Source organism: Poromitra crassiceps (assembly GCF_964638095.1).
Source record: "Poromitra crassiceps genome assembly, chromosome: 16".
NCBI lineage: Eukaryota > Metazoa > Chordata > Actinopteri > Beryciformes > Melamphaidae > Poromitra > Poromitra crassiceps.
In genome coordinates, this window is record NC_139645.1 from 35,416,550 (window position 1) to 35,442,776 (window position 26,227).

Sequence of the window (26,227 nt, forward strand, 5' to 3'; positions counted from 1 at the left end):
GCTCACTGCCATAACAGCTACATGACATGTAGCTAAGCAACACGATTGAGGGATGGCTAACATTCATATGCTAACTGTAGCTGCCTGGTAGCCAACAATGCAAACTATGCCTGTAATAACTGACAGCATTTAATTTGCACACGTTTGAAAAGGGGATTGATGCTCTACTACTAATGCTCTACTGCCATGAATTTTGTAAAACAAATATTAATAATCATATAATCATAATTATCATAATGATTTTAGGGTTGTCCCGATACTGGCCTATTTTGCTGTACTCGTACACACTCGATACTGACACAGCCACGCTCCCGATACCACTTTACACCTATGGCTCACACAGCAGAGAAGCTTGGCTGTATTGTTCACTATGACAGTGTGTTTGTTTGCATCTCTGCCTGGAGCGCTTTGTGAGGAGAAATAAAAAGCTATCAGTCAGTAATCAGCTGATGCCTGCACCGCATCACTCGCTCATTCACTGTCTGAGGTCTGACTGCGTCTGACTACTAGCAGTTAGCCGCGTAGCCTGCAACAAGATCGAACACTTTCTGTTCAATTTACAGGTTAACATTAGTTGCTCTTCTAGCAGACAACACAGTGCTGTGGAACAAGCAAAGGCTTACCAGATCGCTGTAATACGTGCTACGTGTCCTGTAATCCATACTGCCTTAAAGTTTAACGTTTTAAAAGTGGAACGTAAGGCCTAAACGTTAATGTATGTTAAATTAGCGACAATTTTTACAATTTCACTTCCGGTTTATTTGTTTTTCCTTCAAAATAAAAGCACGATAAAGTTCGTTTTTACAATAAACATTAAAGTAGTAATCTAACTATGAACATAATGAACATGAGGAACCTCTACCTCTAGTTTAATGTTTGAATGAAAATAGACCAGCAGAACAAATACAAAGGAAATGCACAGATATGTGGTTCAAATGGTTGATTCATAGCATACTTTATTTAATGGCAAACCTTATTTCCTTATTTAATCAGAAACTTTTGATTATAAGGCATCAAGAGAAGAGACAGTCAAGTATAGCCATTATGCGAAATGTGTGTGGTCTTGTGAAAACTAGGTACTTCTGCAGATATATACTAAAGAAAATGACTAAAACCCATAATAATTAATAGTTATCTTTTAATTAACCATAAGGGATAAAGAAAACAACGTTGTCAACCCAATTAATACTCCGTATCGGTATTCGGTATCGGCAAGTACCCAGATGCCAGTACTCGTACTCGGTCAGCAAAAAAGTGATATCGGGACATCCCTATATATTTATATACTGTGTATATATATATTATATATATACTGTGTGTGTATATATATTTATATATATATATATATATATATATATATATATATATATATATACATACACACACATATAAGGCTGTACATGCATGTGTACATACAGGCTGTATATATAAGGCTGTGTGTGGCTGCTCTAACCTGCTAACATGGCAGCCGAAATGAAAACCAACAGGTTCCACCAAACACATGCTGCTCATGCAGGATGTGTCCCGGGTGTTACAGTGTAGTTGGAGCAATTTAACTTCCCAAGACATTAACATGTGACTTCCATCGCAGCCACACATCATCATTCAATCAGAATCCTACCTGAACAGGTGATTACATTCACCTGTGTCACTCACAGGCTTCATTCAGCTGCCTGCTGCTGCTCAACACAAACGCATGCGTGATTCAACAATAGACCCTTCTCATGGGGGCCATTTTGTGTAAAAAAAGCAGGATAAACACAGGTGCAAGCAAAACGCTAATGAGGGTTTCAAACTTCCATGATTGGAATTTGGAGTTATTTCAGTGGGTGTGAGTACTTGCCTTGATAGACAACTCCTTCAGCCAATCAGTGTCGCCAAATCTAGTCCTTAAGCCAATCAGTTAAATCAAAATCCAAAATCCACTTGGAAGAAGTTGACGTGAGCGGATGGTTTACCAGGCTAGGAATTCACTAGCTGTCGTAGACAAATGTCCAATGTGGGAATGAGACCATGAGCGTTTTGCTGGAGTTGTGGCGCGCTCCCGTCATCTCAATCGTTTGGTGTACATACAAAGACAAGTCTTGTTGATTCTCAGTTGATTTAATATGCTATTACATTGTTATCCATTTACATCTTCACACTCTTTTACAAAACAGAATGACACCAATAACATCATCATAATTGGTACAGTATGTAAATGTATCCCAACACGTCTGAGGAATGTGACTTTCCATGAGTCCCTGACGCGTTTTCAACAGTTTGTTGTTTACACAGTATTTACACATCTGAACTGAGCTAACGGGCACCTGGACCCGGCACAGGAACCACGTGTTTGTAGCCATCTTATGCCGCCTTCCAGTTGTTCTGGGAACTAGGAATTTACCAGCTCACTTCACGGGAACGCCCCTGTGAGTTACCTGAACTGGGTTTTCCTGCTCTGAACTTGGGGGAACTTCACCAGCACGACCTCAAAATCCAAGATGGCAGCTCCGTGCTTCAACAGTAGGCTAGTGAAAGCTGTAGTAATAGTATTTTATTAGTACTTCTGTCTTATTTGTCTCATTACATCACTTGTACACACGGTACTGTCTACATTGTATCTATGTTGCTAGCGTGTTTGTGCAAAATACTGCGTAATGCATTGACCTTGCTAGAGCTAACCCTGGCTGCTTTTGCGACTGTTTTACTGGAACGCGGTCAACTTGGGTGTGACGTCATTCAACTGTGAAATTCCTAGTTCCCAGTACAACTGGAATGCACCATTAGTTTGGAGTGTGTGCGTCTCCTTTGTGGATTTAATGCAGGGGAAAATCCCAGCATGCACAGCACTGGGACAGGACAGAAAGTGCAGTCCCTCCTCCAACCTGCTATTTTCGCTTCATGTTTAAAAGGGCACTGGCCCAAACCTACATGTGTTCAGTTCAACATACAACACAACCAGCCTACATGTGTTCAGTTCAACATACAACACAATCAGCCTACATGTGTTCAGGTCAACATACAACACAACCAGCCTACATGTGTTCAGGTCAACAACAACCAGCCTACATGTGTTCAGGTCAACATACAACAACAACCAGCCTACATGTGTTCAGGTCAACATACAACACAACCAGCCTACATGTGTTCAGGTCAACATACAACACAACCAGCCTACATGTGTTCAGTTCAACATACAACACAACCAGCCTGTGTTCAGTTCAACATACAACACAACCAGCCTACATGTGTTCAGTTCAACATACAACACAATCAGCCTACATGTGTTCAGGTCAACATACAACACAACCAGCCTACATGTGTTCAGGTCAACAACAACCAGCCTACATGTGTTCAGGTCAACATGCAACACAACCAGCCTACATGTGTTCAGGTCAACATACAACACAACCAGCCTACATGTGTTCAGGTCAACATACAACACAATCAGCCTACATGTGTTCAGGTCAACATACAACACAATCAGCCTACATGTGTTCAGGTCAACATACAACAACAACCAGCCTACATGTGTTCAGGTCAACATACAACACAACCAGCCTACATGTGTTCAGGTCAACATACAACACAATCAGCCTACATGTGTTCAGGTCAACATACAACACAATCAGCCTACATGTGTTCAGGTCAACATACAACAACAACCAGCCTACATGTGTTCAGGTCAACATACAACACAACCAGCCTACATGTGTTCAGGTCAACATACAACACAATCAGCCTACATGTGTTCAGGTCAACATACAACACAACCAGCCTATGGACAAATGTTTAAAGGGATAGGCCAACCTTTTGAGAGATTCACCTATTTGCCATATTGCCCATACATAAACAAGATAACCAATGCCTTTACCATCACTCTGCATACAGTGCACTGTGAGGCACAGCCATCCAGTTAGTTAGATTCGCAAATGCGCTGTGTACAGCGCCTCATGGCAAACAAGGAAGTAACTTGAGTTACTCTTGCTTAGTTTGGCTAATCTGTTTAGTTCTCGGTGTGTGGATTTACTATCAAAATGACCGTTTCACGGAACTTTGGATTATTATTTCATCAAGTTGTGAGTACACGAGTCACAACATGTAAATGTGAGTGTTTGTGGCGCTGTTGCAATGTGTATTTTAGGCGACTGAACGGGAGTATGCAGCTGTACCGGTCACCCCCGTTGTAGCGCTAGCTAAGTAGCAGCGATGGCTACCGCTCTTTGTAGGGCACGCAGATTGAAAATAAAACCATCGACAATATGATAATGGCCTAAACTCCCAAAATGTTGGCGTATCCCCTTAAACCTGATATATAGGCTAACTGGGTTGGATTTAAACACACCTGAACACCAATTTATCCGCTGGATCATAGTAAGTCAATGGCACAAAAATAAGTTAGTGGTACCATATTAAGTCACTACAACCCTACTACTGTAGTAAGTCAATGGGACAACATGAAGTCAAATTGACCATAATTCAGTTGTACTGTATTCATTGGGGGCCATAATAAGTCATGGGACCACAGTAAGTCAGTGTGGCCATAGTAAGTCATGGGACCATAGAAAGTCCATAGGACCATAATGAGTCACTTGGACCATAACAAGTCAATGGGGCTGGATAAAGTCAATAGTAAGTTCATAAGACCACAGTAAGTCAGCGGACCATGATATGATACGTAAATGGGCCCATAGTAAGTCAGTGGGAGCATAATCAGTCATTAGGGCCTTATGAAGTCAGTGAGGCCACAGGAAGTCAATGGGACCACAATAAGTGAATGGGACCATAATGTCAGTGGGACCATATTTCTCTATTTTATTTGACCTTTATTTATACAGGGTGAGGCCCTTGAGAGCAAGCTCTCATTTTCAAGGGTGCCCTGTTACAATAAACATTTATAAAAACTACAATATGTCAATGGGACCACTAAGTCAATGAGGCCACACAAAGTTGGTGGGACTCCAATAGGTCAATGAGACCAAAGGAAGTCAGTAGGTCCAAGGGACCATAGTAAGTCAATGTGACCAATGACCATAGTAAGTCAATGTGACCAATGACCATAGTAAGTCAATGTGACCATAGTAAGTCAATGGGACCATAGTAAGTCAATGGGACCATAGTAAGCCAATGGGACCATAGTAAATCAGTGGGACCATGGTAAGTCAATGGGACCATAGTAAGTCAATGGGACCATAGTAAGTCAATGGGACAAGGGTCATTGTAGTGATGAGGTGCCTCTGGGAAAATCAAGTGCTGTAGATGTGGAAACAGGGCCACTGCCAGCCAGCAAATGGCAAACATTTCTCAAATAACATCCATCTATCTGTCAATATGGCTTATGCTAATGTTAAACACAGCATGTTTAGTGGTAAGTACTGTATCATGATGTTAAACACAGCATGTTTAGTGGTAAGTACTGTATCATGCGTATGGTCAGCTTAGAAATCTGTCTAAGGGTGCTTTCTCACTGGCGCCCCAGTACCGTTCCCCAGCACACTTCTCCCCAAATTGACCCCAGTTTCGGAACGTTTGATGAGTGTGAACATTGCATTCCGCTCCCGGGAAAAAGTGGTCCAGACCCCAGACCACCTTGAAAAGGTGACCATAGTAAGTCAATGTAAGTCAATGGGACCATAGTAAGTCAATGGGATCATAGTAAGTCAATGGGATCATAGTAAGTCAATGGGACCATAGTAAGTCAGTGGGACCATAGTAAGTCAATGGGACCATAGTAAGTCAGTGGGACCATAGTAAGTCAATGGGACCATAGTAAGTCAGTGGGACCATAGTAAGTCAGTGGGACCATAGTAAGTCAGTGGGACCATAGTAAGTCAGTGGGACCATAGTAAGTCAGTGGGACCATAGTAAGTGGGACCATAATAAGTCAGTGGGACCATAGTAAGTCAATGGGACCATAGTAAGTCAATGGGACCATAGTAAGTCAATGGGACCATAGTAAGTCAGTGGGACCATAGTAAGTGGGACCATAATAAGTCAGTGGGACCATAGTAAGTCAATGGGAACATAGTAAGTCAGTGGGACCATAGTAAGTCAGTGGGACCATAGTAAGTCAATGGGACCATAGTAAGTCAGTGGGACCATAGTAAGTCAGTGGGACCATAGTAAGTCAGTGGGACCATAGTAAGTGGGACCATAATAAGTCAGTGGGACCATAGTAAGTCAATGGGACCATAGTAAGTCAATGGGACCATAGTAAGTCAATGGGACCATAGTAAGTCAGTGGGACCATAGTAAGTCAATGGGACCATAGTAAGTCAGTGGGACCATAGTAAGTCAGTGGGACCATAGTAAGTCAGTGGGACCATAGTAAGTGGGACCATAATAAGTCAGTGGGACCATAGTAAGTCAATGGGACTATAGTAAGTCAATGGGACCATAGTAAGTCAATGGGACCATAGTAAGTCAGTGGGACCATAGTAAGTGGGACCATAATAAGTCAGTCGGACCATAGTAAGTCAATGGGAACATAGTAAGTCAATGGTCCGGGCAGCGCTTTGGCGTGCCCGGGAACGGAACACTTGCGAATGTGAACGCCAACTGTTCCGAACCACATAGCCAACACACGGGTGAGGATACACTCCAGGCGTAGTTGATGACACAAGTGCACTCTGTTCCGTTTCCAAGCGCGGAAGAAATGTAATGTAAAAGCTGACCAGCGGGGGAGAGGGGAGAGGGGACAATCGTGGCCGGGCGCGGAACGGAACGGAACGAAAGCAATCGTTCCCAGTGAGAAAGCAGCCTAAAAATCTGCGGATGGTTCAAATAACATCCATCTATCTGTCAATATGACTTCTGCTAATGTTAAACACAGCATGTTTAGTGGTAAGTACTGTATCATGATGTTAAACACAGCATGATTAGTGGTAAGTACTGTATCATGATGTTAAGAGCACCTTGACAAAGTTCACAGTGGTATGAGAACATTTCCAAACATCAAGCTCAATACAAATAGAGGGGCTCAACTCAGAAAGCAAAGGAAGACACAAAGAGAGCTGAAAAAGACTTGAAAACCTTTAAGAATAGCCAGCCTGTGTTCTAAAGACACAGCTTGTTCTTTAGAGATGGCTATTCTTCTCCAGTTGACAGAAACAAGTGTCATTTCTCCCCCTCCTCCTGTCTCTCTGTCTTGAAAATATTGATAGAAAAGACAGCGAAGATGAGGAAGTGTCATAAGTGTGGATGCTCTCTCTAATATTAACATGAAGGCACCTGCAGCATCTCTCAGAGGAGAAAGAGAAGGGATAGAGACACTGCAGAGCGCGTCATCATTCAGACACCACGCCCAAAACGGGGGGAAACAAAAACTCCCCCACCAATCCTGACGTTCTCCTATGTCACGTGTTGCACACAAAGATCATATATACAGAAGATGAACACCTCAATTAACTTCCTTGACAGCTAGATCCACATTGTTCTTCTCGCAAATTCTCAATGGCTTCCTTGTTTTGCTCGGGAGTACAAAAAAAGGTTAATTGTCGATTTTCTTACATTTGTTGTCTGTGCAGCCCACCACACAACAGCTTTTAGCTATGTTTAATTCAAGGAAAATGACGATGGTGTATGGAAGTGAATGGAGAGCTTTCCCCCGTGATGGGCGTGGCCTATTTCATGCAGTGTCTCAATGCAAAGAGTAACGAACAAGAGCACAGGGCGTGTCAAGCAGAAGGAATGGGCATGAGATAGCTAAAGACACAGAGCATCCAAATTAGACCAACATTATGTGGAGAGTTAAACAGAGCAGCTGCAGTAATAGAAGAGTATTGCTAAGTGCAGTCAAATCCCTGTATATTCCCCCCATAAATGTTATTCAGCAAAATGTATTACTCACGCAAACTAACCACACAGGCCAATCCAACATAGCAAAATACAATGCTCCCACATTTCAATAAGGCACAATAGCGCAAGTATTTTGTTCGACTAAAAAAAAGTACCAATCTCGGAAATGAAAGCAGAATTTCAAAAGACGAAGGCTCCTTGAATGAGGAGAAGGGAGAAGTTCCACATGACAGAGTAGACTTGGGATTCTGCTGAGGGGGAAGGGGTGGACGGTACCAACAATCCAACAAATAAAGATCTGTCTTAGCTGGATGTCTGAACCTCCATATGACCATCCACTCCCTTTATACTGGGGGTCAACACAGATCCATTCAAATTGCATCTGGACAAGAACAAGGGTGAATCCATCTCTTCACCATTCAGGAACTGAGCAAACGTAAAAGGGGAGAAAGTAATGAAAAGGTATGGAGTATTGGCAGGAAGGAGGGAGCTCTTGGTTGACCGCAGTGCTCAGTCTTCGGCTTTGGAGGCGGTGAGGCATTCGGTCTCTGAAGGGTCTTCCTGAGGAAACACCACGTAACACACCTTCTGGCCCATGTACGTGACTCTCTCTGCAACACAACAGACAAGAACAGCACTTTTACTGGACAGAGAGGGGTAATACAGTTAAAGGAGAATTCAGGTTTTTTTTTACAACCTGGACCTTATTTCCGGCTTTAAATATGATTTCTAAGTCAACCACTAAGCCAGAGGTGGCCAAACTTTTTTGGTTGTGGGCCGCATACAGACAATATACAAACAATATTTTTCAAACAATAGTTTTCGCGGGGGGGAAAATTGGCCATCAAAAAAAAAATTAGTTTTTGTTTTTCTGTTTCTTTTTCTTTCTTTTTTTGTTTTTCCGTTTTTTTCCCGTTTTCGTTTTCCGTTTTAAACTTTAAAACAGAAAAACAGAAAAATGTTTTTAGCACACTTTTTTTTTTGTGTGCTAAATTCACGGGCAGCGGGCCGCAGTTGGCCCGCGGGCCGTAGTTTGGCCATCCCTGCACTAAGCTAAGCTAATCTCAGCACAAGAGAGAAAAATCACTCTTCTGATGAGCTAAAGCTACAGGCCCATGGCGCAGACCGACTCACCGACCACTCTGTAGACCCATTTAGGTTTTTTCTTCCATTGAACACCCAGGAAGTAGACGGGGACGCCGGTCAGCATGATGACCATTCCCAGACCGCAAACCACCGGCTCAGAGTACAGACTGAATCCTAGCAGCACCGCCCAGAACAGCATGTAGCTGATGGGAATCAACATGTTTACCTGCAAAAAACAACAACAAAACACACACATATCAACATGATCACCTGCAAACAACAACAAAACACACATTTCAACATGATTTCAGGCTATTTTTTCCATGTTGTGTCTCTTTGCAACTCCATCTGGGATGCACACACATTCATATCTCAATAGAATAAAACATGTCTGCACATTATTTCTGCTTGTGTGTTACGGTATATAGAACTAGAAATACCACATTGTGGTTGTATGTCGCCGCCCACAAGTCAGCAGTCTACATCCAGTCTGTCCACTCCAGACACAAGCCCTTCCCCCTTACTCCGACCAAAACGTAAAAAAATTGCGGATTTAAAGGCCCATTCCGTTGGTTCTGGCGAGAAATAAATGTGCACAAAGTGTTTATTATTGGCACTGAGTGAATGCGCCTTGACGTCACTTAAAAATGGCGACCAGGGGCGTTTCTCTCCGACCAGCCGTTCAGAAGATACATGGAAAACCGCAGTTTCGAAGTGGATAGCATCTCCCGCCACAGCTAGAGGATGTGACGTCTCGCGCGTTCACGTCGAGCTTGTCTCTTGTCCTAGACGCTAACAGGAAATGGCTGAAGTAGCTTTTAACATTACGCTCGTCGCTAGCTGCTAGCTAAAGGAAACAACAAACACAGACTCCAGAAAAAGTCCAGACTAAATAAATAAATATTTATCTAATGAAGCCCGTCTGGCCAGACAGCAGCAATGTGACAGACATCGGGGGGAAACTAGAGTCAGGACTGTGTTTTCGGTTCATGAAGTTGCTGCTTGTAGCTACTGTAATGTGGTTGACCAGATAACGTTAGCTGCTTGCTAATGGATTTTCAAGATTTTTACTGTCACTCCGTAGTACAAGTATCTGACCACCTGGTCAGAAACTCTGCTAACATTACCGTCTTGTGTGAAGTAATGCAACCCTAACGTTACTACCGTTATGCTTATGGTCATGGAACATTATTGTTTGACTGCATTTAGCTGCGGTGGTGAGTCGTTAGCTTGATGCTATACGCGGCTAACTAATAGATTTAGCTATATTTATAGAAATGACCACCAGCCCCACTAATAACGTTACTGTCTTGTGTTGATAATGAATCTAACAGTCGGAAATATGCCTAACGTTAGCCTACTGTCTGTTATGCTTACGGTACATTGACGGTACCGTACACACAGGGGGAGCAGGCTATTTCCTGGCTTGTGCAAACATGAGTATCCACTTCCCGCAGCCAGCAGGCTCTGACTGTAGTGGGACTGCACATACTAGTAGCGTTAGCTTGATGCTAATCGCGGCTAACTAATATTAATTTACATTTATAGAAATTACCACCAGCCCCACTAATAACGTTAGCGTCTTGTGTGGATAATGAATTTAACAGTCCTAAATATGCCTAACGTTACTGTTATGCTTATGAAACATTGTTTGATTGTTCAGTTTGGTCAACTCCAGGCATTACTATTTCCTGGCTTTTGCTAACATGAGTATCGACTTGCCCGCAGTCAACGCAAGCCAAAACACGACCAAACATGCCACAATAACGTCCCCTAATTCATCCAGAATCCTTCCTGGGCATCTCGAGGCTGATCTGACCGATAAATTGTCCAGGTTGCCGTTTTCAAGTGACTTTTATGAGTTAACGTTACAAAGCAACGAACAGCTCTGCTGTTGCCAGGCAACTGCTTGTGCGCGTGCGAGTATGGTGCCCGCGCGTCAGCTCATTCACACGCTGCCTGCAGTTACACTAACGGCCACCGGCGTCAGTAATAGTGAGTTTTGACGGATTGGGCCTTTAAAGAAAATATTTTTTCAATGTAGTTTTTTAAAGTTTTGGTCAGAGTGAAATGTTGTATGGTCTCTCCCGATTCTAAATATAGCTGAACCGTTTGGTTTGGCATTTTACAAAATGTCTATGGGAAAATAAATGGCGGATAAAAATCTCTGGTACAGTGCCGAAGCAGGAAGTAGGGGGGTCACTTTGCCTCTCTATTGGCAGGCTGTTGTACCTTGATGGGTCTCATGAGGTTGGGTTTCTTCCAGCGGAGGTAGAGGAGCCCGGCGATAGTCACCCCGTACGACAGGTAGTTGATGAAGGAAACATAGTTGATCAGGTTGTGTGTCTCTCCAATACACATGATCACTATGGTGGCACTGCACTGTGGGAGACAGAGGAAGGGTCAAAGGTCAAGCACATTTTAAACTGTTGGGCTGAAAACAGGCAGAACAGAACCACTAACAGGCAGAACAGAACCTTGACAAAAACAGAACTGTGGAGTGCACAGGAACGAGGAGACAGATCTCTGGATCTTGGTGTGTGGACTTGGTGTGCTCTGTCAACAACAGAGTTGACTCAAACTTGTCAAACTCGCCCAATAAGAAGTGCATAAACGATCTTATCAAGGTGAGTAAACGCTATGTCGTATTGAAAAAGGTGTGTAAACGGCGTTTGCATGCGTTTAGCCTCCACTACAGCCCTGACTACACTGACCCAAGACCCTCCCCTCACTAATTAGCTGACTTGGTGGTGCAGTACTCACACAGACCAGCAGGGCGGGGATAGGAGTGCAGTTCTTCAGGTGGATCATAGCCAGCAGGTAGGGCAGGTGACCCTCTCTGGCCCCTGAGAAACACAATCTGCAAATACACATAGTGTATATCAATATTAATATTATAATGGATATGGTGATATGAGTCTTTATCTTAGACTTATCTTAGATATGTTCCTGTAATATGGTGATATGGCATAAGTGTTGTCTTTTCCTGGTTTTAAAGGCTGCATTACAGTAAAGTTATGTCATCTTCTGAACTTACCAGACTGTTCTAGCTGTTCTATTATTTGCCTTTACCCACTTAGTCATTATATCCACATTGTATATCCCTACAATATTGTCGCAAAATCAGTATTGAGGTATTTGGTTAAAAATATTGTGATATTTGATTTTGTCCATATCGCCCAGCCCTATCTATGCTAATCATCATCATCTGCATCATCATCATGTGTGTGTGTGTGTGTGTGTGTGTGTGTGTGTGTGTGTGTGTGTGTGTGTGTGTGTGTGTGTGTGTGTGTGTGTGTGTGTGTGTGTGTGTGTGAGTGAGTGTGTGTGCGTGCGCGTGTGTGTTGACCTGGAGGAGGTGAACAGGTATCCATTGATTCCTCCGAAGGTGGACAGAGCTACAGAGATGGGCATCACCCAGGAGAACATTCCCAGCAGCTTCTCACCAAAGGTCTGGAACAACACAACACAACACGGAACAACACAACACAACACAACACAACACAACACAACAACAACAACAACAACAACAACAACACAACACAACACAACAACTGACATGAGTTTAGTGATGGATTGGTACATTGATTAATTGACTAAGGACTGACTGACGTCTCCCACCCATATTGAACACATATATTGAGACATATATTGAATATGTGAAGATGTCCTCACCACTGCCACGGCGTTGGAGGCCAGGAGCTCCTCAGGGCTCATGGAGGAGAAGTAGGCGATGTTGGTCAGGGTGTAGACCAGGGTCACCAGAGGGATGGAGATGTAGATGGCACGAGGCAGGTTCCTAATACAAATAATACACATTTGGTACATGTTTTGTGTGTGTGTGTGTATGTGTGTGTGTGTGTGTGCGTGTGTGTGTGTGTGTGTGTGTGTGTGTGTGTGTGTGTGTGTGTGTGTGTACTCCATACTTGCGTGGCTCCACCACCTCTTCGGTGACGTAGTTGAGGAAGTTCCAGCCGCTGAAGGCGAAGGAGGCCTGGAGGAAGGCCAGGGCGATCTGTCCCACAGACGGCTCCCTGATGAACTCAAAGGCCACGCTGGGTACCAGGGCCTCATAGTGACCTGGGGCGAGGGGGGGTTGTGAAGAGTGTCAGGCTGAACCTACATTCGGGTTCCCATAAACTTGTGTTAACCACAGACCTTATTTAGACTTACATAGACTTTTCCACTGAAGAACCAAATGGCGGCGATTTCTGGATAAAGCCTACAAAAATACGTCATCCCTGCAGTACTCAATTCCCCCTGCTGTCCGGTCGTTGCTCCGCCCCCTCTGCTGATCTGGGTTGTAGACTAGCACATGCTTCCTCTGATACATGTGCAGTCGCCAGCTGCTTCTTTTCACCTGGCAGCGAGGAGTTTCACCGGTAGGACATAGCATGTGGGAGGATCACACTATTCCCCTCGGTTCCCCTCCACCCGAACAGGCTCCCCGGCCAACCCGTATGGATGCCCGACCGAGCTGGAGGTATCACGGGGCCTCGAACCTGTGACCCACGTGTTGGTAGGCAGGGAATCTACTGCTGCACTACCCAGGTGCACCAAAGCAGACGTTTTCTCTCACCAGAAACTGTGTGTGTGTGCGTACGTGTGTGTGTGCGTACGTGTGTGTGTGTGTGTGTGTGTGTGTGTGTGCGCGTGCGTGTGTGTGTGTGTGTGTGTGTGTTTACCTCTACAGATCTGGACCAGTCCAACCATGATGATGAGTCCCAGAGCAAGCAGCTTCCCGATGGTGAAGACGTCCTGGATCCTCGTCGCCCAGCCCACACTGGAGCAGTTCACCCAGGTCAGGAACACTGCACACACACACACACACACACACACACACACACACACACACACACACACACACACACACACACACACACACACACACACACACACACACACACACACACACACACACACACACATTTTAATATATTTATTTGTATCCAGTCTGAGTCTATGATACAGCAAAAAGTGCCTCCTTATTGCAGAAATAGAGCAGAATTGAACCAGTGCCTTCCTTGGCCTTTGGTTTGGGCAATCCTGCCCTCTGCAGGCCACTTACAACCAGGCTGTGGACGTGACCTAGGCCTCAAAATATAAATACAAGCGTTAAATTTGTTCCCGAGCAGTATAAAAGCAGCCCTGAGCACTTGCTACCGTAAAACCTCCGCCTGTAAACAAAAGTACAACCGACTTCCTGAATAGTGACCTCTCGAGACTTTCCACTTGCATTGAAAGTCTGTCGGCAAGCTCTGTGAAAAAGCTGAAGAACACAGCTCCTAAGTGGGCAGGGTCTTGAGTTTGAACTAAGCATGCTGCGCTTCGCCCAATCAAAATGGAGTGGGCGTGACCGAGAGTCAAGCGGTGTGTGGAAGACCCGGATACTGCGTGAGGAAATTAGCATAAAAGGGAACTCTGTTCCAGCGGAGCCCCTTGAGTTTCCTGACTAGTTTAATTTATCCTATGTCTCTGTCTGTCCCTCTCTCTCTCCCTTGCACACACACACACACACACACACACACACACACACACACACACACACACACACGCACACACACTTTCTCTCCATGCAGCCTGTGTGTGTGTGTGTGTGTGTGTGTGTGTGTGTGTGTGTGTGTGTGTGTGTGTGTGTGTGTGTGTGTGTGTGTGTGTGTGTGTGTGTGTGTGTGTGTGTTTGCCGGCGTGCAGGCGTGCAGGCGTTATCCACCATGTCATCCATTACTGGGTCAGGGCTCCCCTCCTACTACTACACAACTGTGAACAAACTGCTTCCGCTGTTTGTGTACACGCACACACACTAGTGGATTGTTGGCAGTAGGTTAGGTGGCACCGGGCACCTCGGGGGGGTTGCGTCCGTTTCCGCCAAGCCCCCACCCCTGGCCCCCCCCCCCCACCCGGTGTTGACCCGGACAGGAAGGAAGTGGACGCGGCTCTCACTGGGACAGAGCAGCAGGTAAATCTGGCTGCTGCTGTCAGAGCAGCCTATTGAAGACAGCCTCAGCACCCGAATACTAAACCAATCACAGCTTTTAGCCTTTAGCATTCTGATCCCCACCAGCTGGGATGGATCACCAACGCCTTCCCCTGGTCCAGGATCAGCTCCCTGAAGTCACTGAGCCGGCAATAACTGCCCCACACACACACACACACACACACACACACACACACACACACACGCACACACACACACACGCACACACACAACATCATGAGCGAATGTCTCCCTGTCATTTTGTCATTTCTCGAGGCCAGCGGTGCGGTGCTGACAGGAGGAGGGGCTCAGGGGGGTTGTTTCCTGGATGAAAAGGGCGTGGCATTTCCTGGTTTGGTTTAGGCTAGTCTGACTGACAGGAAGCAGGCTGCGCGGATCAGCTCTGCCATTGGCTCGGGCTGGCGATCAGGGAGGCCCGCCCACCCTGAGACCGCCCGCCTGGTTGCCTCATGGAAGCCTGGCTTCTGCAGCATCGCTCTTCAAAGAATAAATATAACGTTGATTCGCTGCTCTCCACCTAACTACATAACATAACATACATAACATAGGTCTGCATTGAAAGGTTATATCATGCAAGTGGAAGCGACCTCAAAGCGGAAGTGGAAGCGACCTCAAAAGTCACTCATCCCGATCGCGACTCTTCTCGTCCCTGGCACCACAATGGTGGAACGAGCTTCCACCTCCGTTCACGACGGCCGATCACTGCCGATCTTTCGGAAAAGACTAAAGACTCACCTTTTCAGGCTCCATCTGAGCCCTTCTTGAACTAACTTTTTTCTCTCTCTCTGTCTATAAAAAAAAAAAACTTTACCACTGTTCCTTCAGAAGTTGTAGCTGTCATAGACTGTGTTGCATAGTTCATTTCTCTATTGCTGACAAAAATGTGTTATTGTAAGTCGCTTTGGATAAAAGATGTAATGTAATGTAATGAAGACAATAGTTTGCACCATGCACTGTTAGAAGTTTGACGTTTGCATTCTATCGACGAACTGACTCTCTCCCATTGGTTGCGACAACTGTCACTCATTCAATTTCAAACCCCCTAGACCCGCCCTCAAACTACAGCTGTGGCTGTTAAAGGGCACAGAGTCATTTTATGCAGAGACTGGAGTGTGAGTTGCTCCTACAGCAGGAAATCAGGTCTGGCATTCCTCTGTGATGACAGGAATGTGCTCGTACATTTTCTCCACAGTGTGTTTGACACAGAGCTGAGAATAGAACACACATGTTTATGATGTGAATTCAGGAGAAGCTGCAGCTTCAAAGTGTGCGGGGCTGTGTGGGATTAAAGACATACGTGCTCTGGTCTGATGATACATTTACACTTCAAACTTCAAAATGCTATCACAGAGCCAATAGGATGTGGCAATGAGTATATGATTTTGGGACTTGGCGGTGCGAAGTAATACAAAACATTATGCCAAAAATATTAAAATGTTACTATGCTATTTCCCCACAGTCACCAACTACCTTGTACAAGCCAGTCAGATTTTGCTCCAGTGTCTATGTACTGTAGACACTGGAAATGTGGTCTGAAATTGACCAATCAGCGCTAACAGTAGGGCGGGCCTTTGCCAGCCAATCAGAGCAGTAGCTGGTCTGGTGACCTACCATGATCCCTCAATCAACCTCTAAATGAGTTCTGTGCAGCATTCAATTAAAGTCATGTGATTTTCAAGAGCGTTTAATATATAGCATGTCCAGTCTGACTGTGAACACTCCTAACAACATTTAATCTTTTAATCACTGTTAATATGAACTACTACAGGAGTACTACAACAACAACAACAACAACAACAACAACAACAACAACAACAACAACAACAACAACAACAACAACGTTTAATTTTGTCCACAAAAAGACATGTCTAGTGTGACGCTCATTTCAATCATACAGGTATAGTAAGATCAAAACAAAAACTAGAAACTAATTCGTGACATCTATCAAAAGCATGAGGGGAAACAGCACATAAGGTGAGTGTTTATGTTAAGTTATTTATTTGATTTCTTAATGGTCAAGCCCAGTGGTCCCCAAACTGCGCTACGCGTACCCCTATAGGCAGTGGTTCTCAACATTTTTGAGCCGGGACCCCAAAAAAAACTTTAGGCTGGGGTTCGCGACCCCCCTCCCACCACGACCCAACCCAACAACAGCATGCACAAATTCACACACTGATTTCACTCACTCACTGGTCGTTTTTTTTATAGTTTATATAGCTTTATATTGATACATTTAATTATCAATGGAGAAAAAATATTTCCTTTTGCTAGATCATCATGCACAAGCAGAAACCTGAAAGTCCACCTGAAAGCTTAAAACACTTATTTTACCATTCATTCACTATGAATGCTGCCATGTTGATTACAGTCATGTCTACGGACATCACAATAAACGAATCTGCAATAAAGTAAAATTCAGTCTGTCAAACTTCAGATTTACCTATGTTGTTTTTATTGTTTTTATCCTGTTTTACCTGTACTGTATGTGCGCTTCCTTATTTTTTCCTAACAATGGTGTTTTTTGTTGTTGCTGTTATTTTTTATTTTATGTTTCCTGTCTTTTGCTGTTGTTTTTAACTATTGCAAGTTTTTCTTTATAGGATGCCAATCAACACCAGGCAAAGGGACTGCCGACGAAAATTAGCCTTCTGGCTAAATCGGGTATATTTACATGACTATGTTGATTAATGTACACTGTCCCTTCACAAAAAAAGTGAATTGAATTGAATTGAATTGAATGTCGGGCATGCAGCTCAGAAAACGCTCTGTTCATGTCATCTTATGCATGGGAAGAATTGGATGACAGACAGAACCATTCATGTTCTTGTTGGAATGCAACATCAAAACTTCTTCTTCTTCTTCTCCTTCCACCCATGCCACCAAATCCCTGATTGTGCATCCCAATAGGGAAAAAGACAATAAAAAAAGAAAGGCTAATATCTGATATATTCTAGCAAAATAAATGCATACATCGTTTTGGGTTATAAGCACGGGGATTTGAGTTTGCTGAGATACATTACTGAGTTCCAGGTGAAGTAGAACTGCTCTTTGGACCCTCTGGGTGTGTATTTCATTTGGATCAAGTTTGAAGTGGAGCATCAGATCACTCGTCCATAGTGAGGAGTTTGCTGGTTTGGAGGATGTCCAGTGCAACAAGATCCTACGGCCAAGCAGAGTCATGAAGGTCATCATGTGCTCATGCTTATTAATAATCTGTTGGTCAGTTGGTCAGTTGATGCAATGCCAAAGACTGCTGAAGAGACATTAGGTTGTAAATGTAGGCCTCTGAGGAGGTCTTAAGCAGTAGGATTTTGCTGGTTGTGGCTTATAGAGCTCAACAGTCACATGACTTTCCATGACGTTTCTTGCCCCGGAAGAGAGTTCCCCATTCATTTTCTCCATAGACATTTTGGAAAATGCTTATGAGTTTTAAGGCTGGAACCAACAGATTGACCTTGAACTTTGATATTTGACCACCAAAATCCTTATGTCCAATTTGACGTTTGAGCCAAATTGGAACAAATTCCGTCAAGCCGTTCCTGAGATATCATGTTAACAAACTTGGAAATGGCATTTGTGAGGTCATAGTGACCCTGAACTTTGACCTTTGACCACCAAAATCGAATCAGTTCATCTTTGAGTCCAAGTCGACATTTGAGGCAAATTTGATGAAATTCCGTCAAGGGGTTCCTCAGATATCGTGTTAACGAACATCAGACGGACGGACGGACAAGCCAAATCCATAATGCCTCAAGCCTGGCTATCGCCGGCGGAGGCATAAGAAAGGCTCCATACTGCTCGTCTGGCATAATCCAAGTCTCCAGAAGCCCTGAGATGCCAAGTTGACTTGAAAAGGCATCATGTGTTTAGCTGAAAACTGATAATTTAGAATTGAATTGAATTGAATATAACTTTATTGTCCACCAAGGTGGAAAATTGTCTTTGGCTCACCAAACACAAAAAATAACAACACAAGAGGCCAGAAGGTAATTAGTAGGGGTGTCACGATACACTCAGTTCACGATACGATACGTATCACGATACTGGGTTCACGATAACGATACGATACAATACGATTTTAACTATATTTTTTTAAACTTGAATAATGACAATATATGACTGGAAAAGTAGTATTTTATTTGAAATGCACAAATACAAAACATGCTGTTGTGGGAAATTGTTATTACAATAAGAACTAGAAAAAACATGAGATTGGAGATAAGGCTTATCTTGAAATAGAATGAGTTACACCGTCACTTAGATTTACTTTGAACTAAAAAGTTTCTCAGCAGTATAAATTCTCATTATGCATCTTCAGTTTTTCTTCAAACTCAAACAACAAGACTTTTCTTAGTCTATTTTTTATGCATCTTCAGTTTTTCCTGTCAAGTAAACAGTTTTGCCAGAAACTCAATTGAATGGTTTCTCTCCTGTATAACTTCTCATGTGTCTCTTCAGAGACTTGTTCAACTGACTTTCCACACATTGAACTTCAACAAACAAAGACGTTTCTTTGTCTATTTAAAAAAAGAAAATTGCGATATGAGATTTCATCTCAACGATACATATCGTGACGTTTTACTATCGCGAAATTTCGTGGGACGATATATTGTGACACCCCTAGTAATTAGTGAGACAAAAAATATAAACATAGACAGGGTTTCCATGATCATGATCAAAGTTTCCATGATCATGTATGGATTTCAAATACTTTCAAAAAGTCATGGTTGTCAGTAATGGGGGTCCAGTCAGGAGGTATATCTTCCTATCAGGAAGGCTGGTAACGGTGGCTCAGTCGTTAGTACTGTTGCCTCACAGCAAGAAGGTCCGGGTTCGAACCCCGGTCCGTCCCAGGTCCTTTCTGTGTGGAGTTTGCATATTCTCCCCGTGTTTGTGTGGGTTTTCTCCGGGTGCTCCGGTTTCCTACCACCATCGAAGACATGTATGTTAGGGTTAATATTCCTGTTATTCTTTTAAAAGCTTTCAGGTTCTGAAGGATAAGCATGGTCTAGGAAATCAAGATCTATTCAGATTTTTGCAGCTGAGAAATTACACAGATAGACTATTTGGTAAAGAAGAGCTGAAGAGGTCGGGGATTGGGGAGGGGGTGCTGAAGGTCTTTCTCTCAGCGTATAACGCTGACCAGGGTTCTAAAAACATATCAAAACTATATAGGGGTATTCAAGTGCTGAGGGGGGGAAATACTTTGCATCTAAAAGAAAAATGGGAAGGGGAGGGGAAACTCAGTCTGGAGCGGGAGGAATGAAAAATGATAACTGAAAGACAGTGGAAGACCACAAACTCTCTGTCATGGAGGGAGTTCCAATGGAAAAACCTAGTTAGGTACTTTTTAACAGCAATTCAATCAAGGGGAGGTCAAACAGGTTGTTGGAGGGGGTGTGGAGAAGAAAGAGCGGACCATTATCATATATTTTGGAGTTGCCCTGTGATATGTATGTTTTGGGGGGAAATAAGAAAGAGTATGGAAAAGGTGTTAAAGATTGAGATTGAACACTGCTTTCAGGTTCTGTATTTGGGAAGGGTGCCCGAAATGATCAATGGTATTGAAGATATGTACATGTTTAAACTGATGCTGGTCGCCAGCAAAAAAGCTATAACGAAGAGATGGTTGAACAAAAGCCCACCGACTCTGGAAGATTGGCTGAATGTAATGCATAGCATCTATGTAATGGAAAAGCTAACTTTTGCTCTGAGACTCAAGACAGACTTCTTTGAAATGTATTGGGAGGGATGGGGTGATTTTGTCAAACCGTTTAGAACAGATTTCTGTTGAAATAGGAGACTGAAGGGTTAATGATCCACTGAATCAATGCTGCACATGACCATTTTTCTTTTATTTTTTTTCAATTTTGTGTGTGTATGTATCTTATGTGTGTTGTCCTTTGGGTTCATTCTTGCTTTGTCGTGACTGTGTTTATTTTATTTTTATACTTTTGTTGTATAAAAAAAAAATAAGGAAAAGAAAGGAATGTAAAAATGTGATTTATAGTGGATGTATGTCTGAAAACTGAAATAAAAAAGAGAATTAAAAAATATATATATATTCCTGTCAAAGACATGTATGTTAGGGTTAAGACTCCTGTCAGCGCTCCTGACCAAGACACTTGCAAAAGAACTGGAGTTGGTCCCCGGGCGCTGCACTGCGGCTGCCCACTGCTCCTAGTTCTAGGAAGGTTCCTAGTAGAGGATGGGTCAAATGCAGAGGATGAATTTCCCCATGGGGATAAATAAAGGATAACTTAACTTAACTTAACTTCTGCATGCTTACAGTAGCTTGACGTCTCACACCATCCTGCCATCTCTCACACATGCCCTCTCATAACTCTTTCTGTCATTTCCCGGCTCGTTGATCGAGATATCAGCTGCTCACATCAGCTGGTCGCATAGCACAGCGACACACCTCCATTGTTAGCCAATCATCTTGCTGCTTCTTAACACATTGAGTGCCAAGGACGTCTGTGGACGTCCTAAAAAAAAGTAACGAGGAGTGCCAAGGACGTCTGTGGACGTCCTAAAATCATAATTCATATTATTCCATAATTCTGCTGTTTAAGGTCGTACCTAGCCAGTGAGCATGAATCCCTTCAAGGGATCACACCTTAAACATCGTCACAGGAGCTGCTCCACCCACCTCAGATCCTTTACTTTGTACAGGAGACAGCGGAGAAAGCCGTGATGAAAGTGGAAACCGATGCATGCTTTCTGCCAGAGCCGTATATATTGCTCTGTCTACAGCGAGAGTGGGCTCGGCTGCATCCGCGCTCACAACTGAGCTCTTATGCTTCTATCTATCTCCACACGATTTCCTAGAAAGCCAGCATCCGAAGCCGAACGGGCCAAGCCTTTTCGTTCAGTCGCGTTTGCCAGCGCGCATCATTTCCTTGATGGGCGCTGGGATCTGTCCGGGGCAAAAACGGAGTCGAGAAAGCAAACTCTGTGCGTGTGGGAGGAGCCCGCAGGTCAGAGGTGGAGGGGGGGGGGGGGGGGGGGGGGGGGGGAGAGGGGTGTGTGGCTGCACAGAAACCACACCACACGCCACCACATCAGAAAACACCAGCCAGAGTCAGTGAATGTGCTCGAAATTAGAGTGCAAAAGGTATTCATAAAAGGGACTATATCTTGGAAAGTAAAAAAAAACTACAGAAAACCCTTGAAAGTGCACTTTTTTGAGAGGCTGTAATTTCATAATGGAACTGTCTAGAAACAAAATTTCTTCTTTGGAAGAAGCAGGAGTGTTCAATGTTTCATTAAAGTCCAGCCCCGTTAATATAGCCATAATAGAAAAAATTCTATAGCTGTTTTCAACTGAATGGAAGTGAATCTGGCACAGGCTCCAGACAATTTTACTGAAGCGCTGTGGCACTCAATGTGTTAATATGTTTCTCACTCCACTTTAGTCCATTCAGGCTGCCGTTATCACCCCCCCCCCCCCCCCCCCCCCCCACACACACACACACACACACACACTCACACACACGCACACACACGCACACACACACGCACACACACACACACACGCGCACACACACACACGCGCACACACACACACACACACACACACACGCGCACACACACACACACACACACACACACACACACACACACACACCATTAACTGCCCCACTACTATACTTAATACTTCGCTTGTCTCTCGTGATTGAAATGATGATTGTCCATCATTCGTGGGAAAACATACATGTACTTTTTGCAGATTGGTATTTGGGTCTTTTGGCAGTTATTAATATGAATCTATGAATTCATATATTTATATGAATATGTTAATGTGTGGTGATGTGATGAGAGCAGTGCTACTGAAATGTCCTGACACGGACACATGACTGACCAGGCTCCTATTCTTAGAAGTTCTTAGAACAGCCAGGCGTTAACTGGTCCTGACCGGCTCACACACACACACACACACACACACACACACACACACACACACACACACACACACACACACACACACACACACACACACACACACACACACACACACACACACACACACACACCTACACACACACACACACACACACACACACACACACACACACACACACACACACACACACACACACACACACACACACACACACACACACTGTTGGTAATGTAACTGGATGTGTTCTGGACTCTCATTGAATACATTCATAGGGGAGGGAGATAGCGTGTGTGTTTGTGTGTGTGAGCTGAGCACATATCTAGACTGACTTACATTCAGAGCGCTAAACTAAAAACAGTTTAGTCGGCCTGGCAGGGGCCCTGAGGCCTGTACTACAAAGCAAGATTAGTGGTTTACCGAGGTAACTTCAGGTTAACCCTGGTTTGGCCGTGCTACAAAGCTAGTTAACTTCTTACCGACATATATTTCCATAGCAACTTATGCTTCACACTTAACCTGGTCCGCAGCAGGTTAAGTTGCAAGGATAAGATTAGACCTTAAATTCACCGCCCACGAACCAATCGAATCAGCAGTTTGGAAAAATGGCCAACCCCTTTCTGGACGAGTTTCCCATCGAGGAAGGAGCACGAATTGTAATGTTGAATTAATCAAGGACTGAAGCCTTGCACTTGTTGCAGGCTACATTTTAATTAAGCCCTACTTACCACTTTGGAATATGTTTTTATATATTCATTTTTGTGCTCTCAAGTAGCCTAGATACGTTGTTTGACCCCGCTGATCGATTGCAGCTGAATAGTGAGTGGAGAAATATCACTAAACCGGCATAAAAAGGTTACATAAACGTCTCCAAAGCGCACCATGGGATCACCTGCACACAGGCGATCCCATATTAACTCATTGAGTGCCAATGACGTCTGTTGGAGAAAAATATAAGTTCCATGCCATTTCCTAATCAATAAGCTATATTTGCATACACATAATTATGCTATAAGTTCCATGCCATTTGACACATAGAGTCATTGCATATTTGCTGGCCCATGACATCTCACCCATAGCACCATAGCAGAGGACTTCTCCTCTTTGCTGAGACCTTGGTCAGTGCGTCGTGTACCAATAACAACTGATACCGACAGGCAGCCCTGTAGGCTCCAAGTCAAGTCATCACCCCCTCCTCTCTGCCTTTCCTCCTCTCTGCTCCTCTTCCTTACGGTATAAATCTATGTTACACTGTCGGCCATTTGCTGAATATTTGACTCTGTACATTGATCAGACATGTGTACATTGAGATTCAAGCCCTCTGACAATATACATATATTGCAGAGAATGTATGGTAATAAATATACTTTTATGAGACATCTTCCTAGACTCATTGGTTTCAATTCATTTGGTTAGATAAGCTGTTAATTATCACATTTAGCGGATGTATAGAATTTTATTCTCTATCAACGTCGATCGACGTCAAAGTAAATAGTGACGTAGAGTGCCAATGACGTCGATCGACGTCAAATGCGTTTTTTGACGGTGGGACGTGGATCAAAGCCTCCTGCATCTCCTGTACAAATATTGTAGCTATTGAAGGTGTATAACCTATTTTACGGACTCATTAGGTGGCGACAGTGCTCTCCAGATTAGAGAAAGGTCAGGAAAACAGCAGGAAAAAGCCCCGTGATGAAAGAGAAACCGCTCATGCTGCAGCCAGAGCCATATAGATTGCTCTGGCTGGAGCTGATGTTGGCTGCGAACAGCAGTCAATCCGCGCCCACAACTGAGCCTCTCTGTCTCTGCTGTATAGTTTCTCCACACGATTAGCCGCCAGAAAAGCAGCACCCGACGCCGAAGGGCCAAACCATTCTCAGCAGTCCGGTTTGGCTTTTCCGTGTCGCGCTGGGAGCCGGCGCACAAAAACTGAGCACTCCGAAAATAGACGCTGGGTGCGTGAGGCTGTGTGTTAGTGTGGGGAGGAGTTTGCAGCTGAGGGGGGGAGAGGGGGGTGGGGCACGCAGGGCACCACACAACTACACCACGTCACTACATCAGAAAATATTAGCTTCAGACTCAGTGAATGTGCTTGAAATGCTTCATTTCACAAAAAGCGGAATATCTCAGCTTCTAATTTGAAACGCTGAACTTTGCTGAAAACAAGCTATCTTCTCCGGCTCATAACTAAAGAACGGAAAATGGTATCAATAAACTTTTTTTTGCTGATGATACAATAGAATCTCCTCGTTCTTTGTGCATGTTCAGTGTTTACATAGTAATATCACACAATATTCTGTGGGCCTCGAGAAATCACTGAAAACGCTCTGAAACTCTGGCACTGGGAGCGTCTCCAAAAGTGGCTGGCACTCAATGAGTTAAGATGATTCATATCTAGGCTACTCCTGCATTTTGCAGCTGCAACTGTGTTGCTTTTGGCCTGTATGATGTGATTGAACTTCATATTTCCAGCATCATTATATGAAATATGGAGATATGCGACTCTGCTGACAATAGCCTATATATGTGACCACAAAATAGGCTATTTTTTATAAATGAAATCTATGCCCGCACGTACCGTGTCGATTCAGTTCAGAAGCATTTTTTTATTTTGTATTATCATTCTTTTTTTTATTGATTAGCCTATAGGAATTATTCAATCAGTGCGACTAAACACATCATGAGATCATTATTATTCATTGAGCCTAAATGGTCTATACATACGGATTTTGGACTGAGATAGATTACACGTGGCTTCCACAAAAGACTGTAGAGAGCTGTAGATAGCCTACGAAACCGCTCTTCAAAGAAATTACTGGTGTGGATAAAAGTGGTCACTTTAGACAGTAGGAACAGTAATAATAATATCCAAAAACCATGCCTCTTTTGCGGGCACAAGCTCCAGTGCACGGGCATTTTCATGTGCACGAGCTCTCAGCTTGATTAGAAAAACCTGGTTCGAGTTAACGAGTGGCAATCGACGTTCGTAGTACAAGTTAACTACAATCGAGCTGATCTGGTTTAGACAAACCAGATCAAGGGACAGATCCTGGATCTTCTTATACAACATTCGTGGTACAGAGCCCAGAACAACCAGTTAATCCTGTCACCTGACTGGCTGTTCCAGCAGCCAAACACTCCAACAAACAAACACTGTTTTTGTTTTTTTAACAAAAATCACTTTATAGTAAATCGACTTCCAATGCTAATTTCCTTTGCTTAGGCCAGGGGTTCCCAAAGTGGGGTCCGCGGAACCCCGTCAAAGAAATTGTATTTTTTATTTATTAATATTTTTTGGGGTGCTGTATCCACTAGCGATTTGACCGGGGCTAGTGAAGATGTGTATCATATGAGACTAGAAGACCTAAGGCATCCATTGCAGCAACTATATCATGCTAGCAGCTAGCTTGTCGGGAAGGGCGCTACAGTAAATTACGCTCCAAATTCAGGCTAAAGTACTC

The 26,227-nt window shown here is 43.7% G+C and overlaps 1 protein-coding gene across 1 annotated transcript in view; it reads right to left on the bottom strand.

Moving 5' to 3' along the window:
• Positions 1-8,289: 8,289 nt before the first annotated feature.
• Positions 8,290-26,227, bottom strand: part of LOC310791610 (asc-type amino acid transporter 1-like) — a gene marked incomplete at both ends in the record, with an annotated part of 191,603 nt that continues 173,665 nt past the window's right edge. The window contains 8 exons of the mRNA XM_083653274.1: positions 8,290-8,390; positions 8,914-9,091; positions 11,098-11,247; positions 11,629-11,725; positions 12,215-12,318; positions 12,541-12,664; positions 12,792-12,945; positions 13,551-13,676. Of these exons, the coding sequence (XP_083509400.1) occupies positions 8,290-8,390; positions 8,914-9,091; positions 11,098-11,247; positions 11,629-11,725; positions 12,215-12,318; positions 12,541-12,664; positions 12,792-12,945; positions 13,551-13,676 (1,034 nt within the window). The remainder of the gene's footprint in view (positions 8,391-8,913; positions 9,092-11,097; positions 11,248-11,628; positions 11,726-12,214; positions 12,319-12,540; positions 12,665-12,791; positions 12,946-13,550; positions 13,677-26,227) is intronic.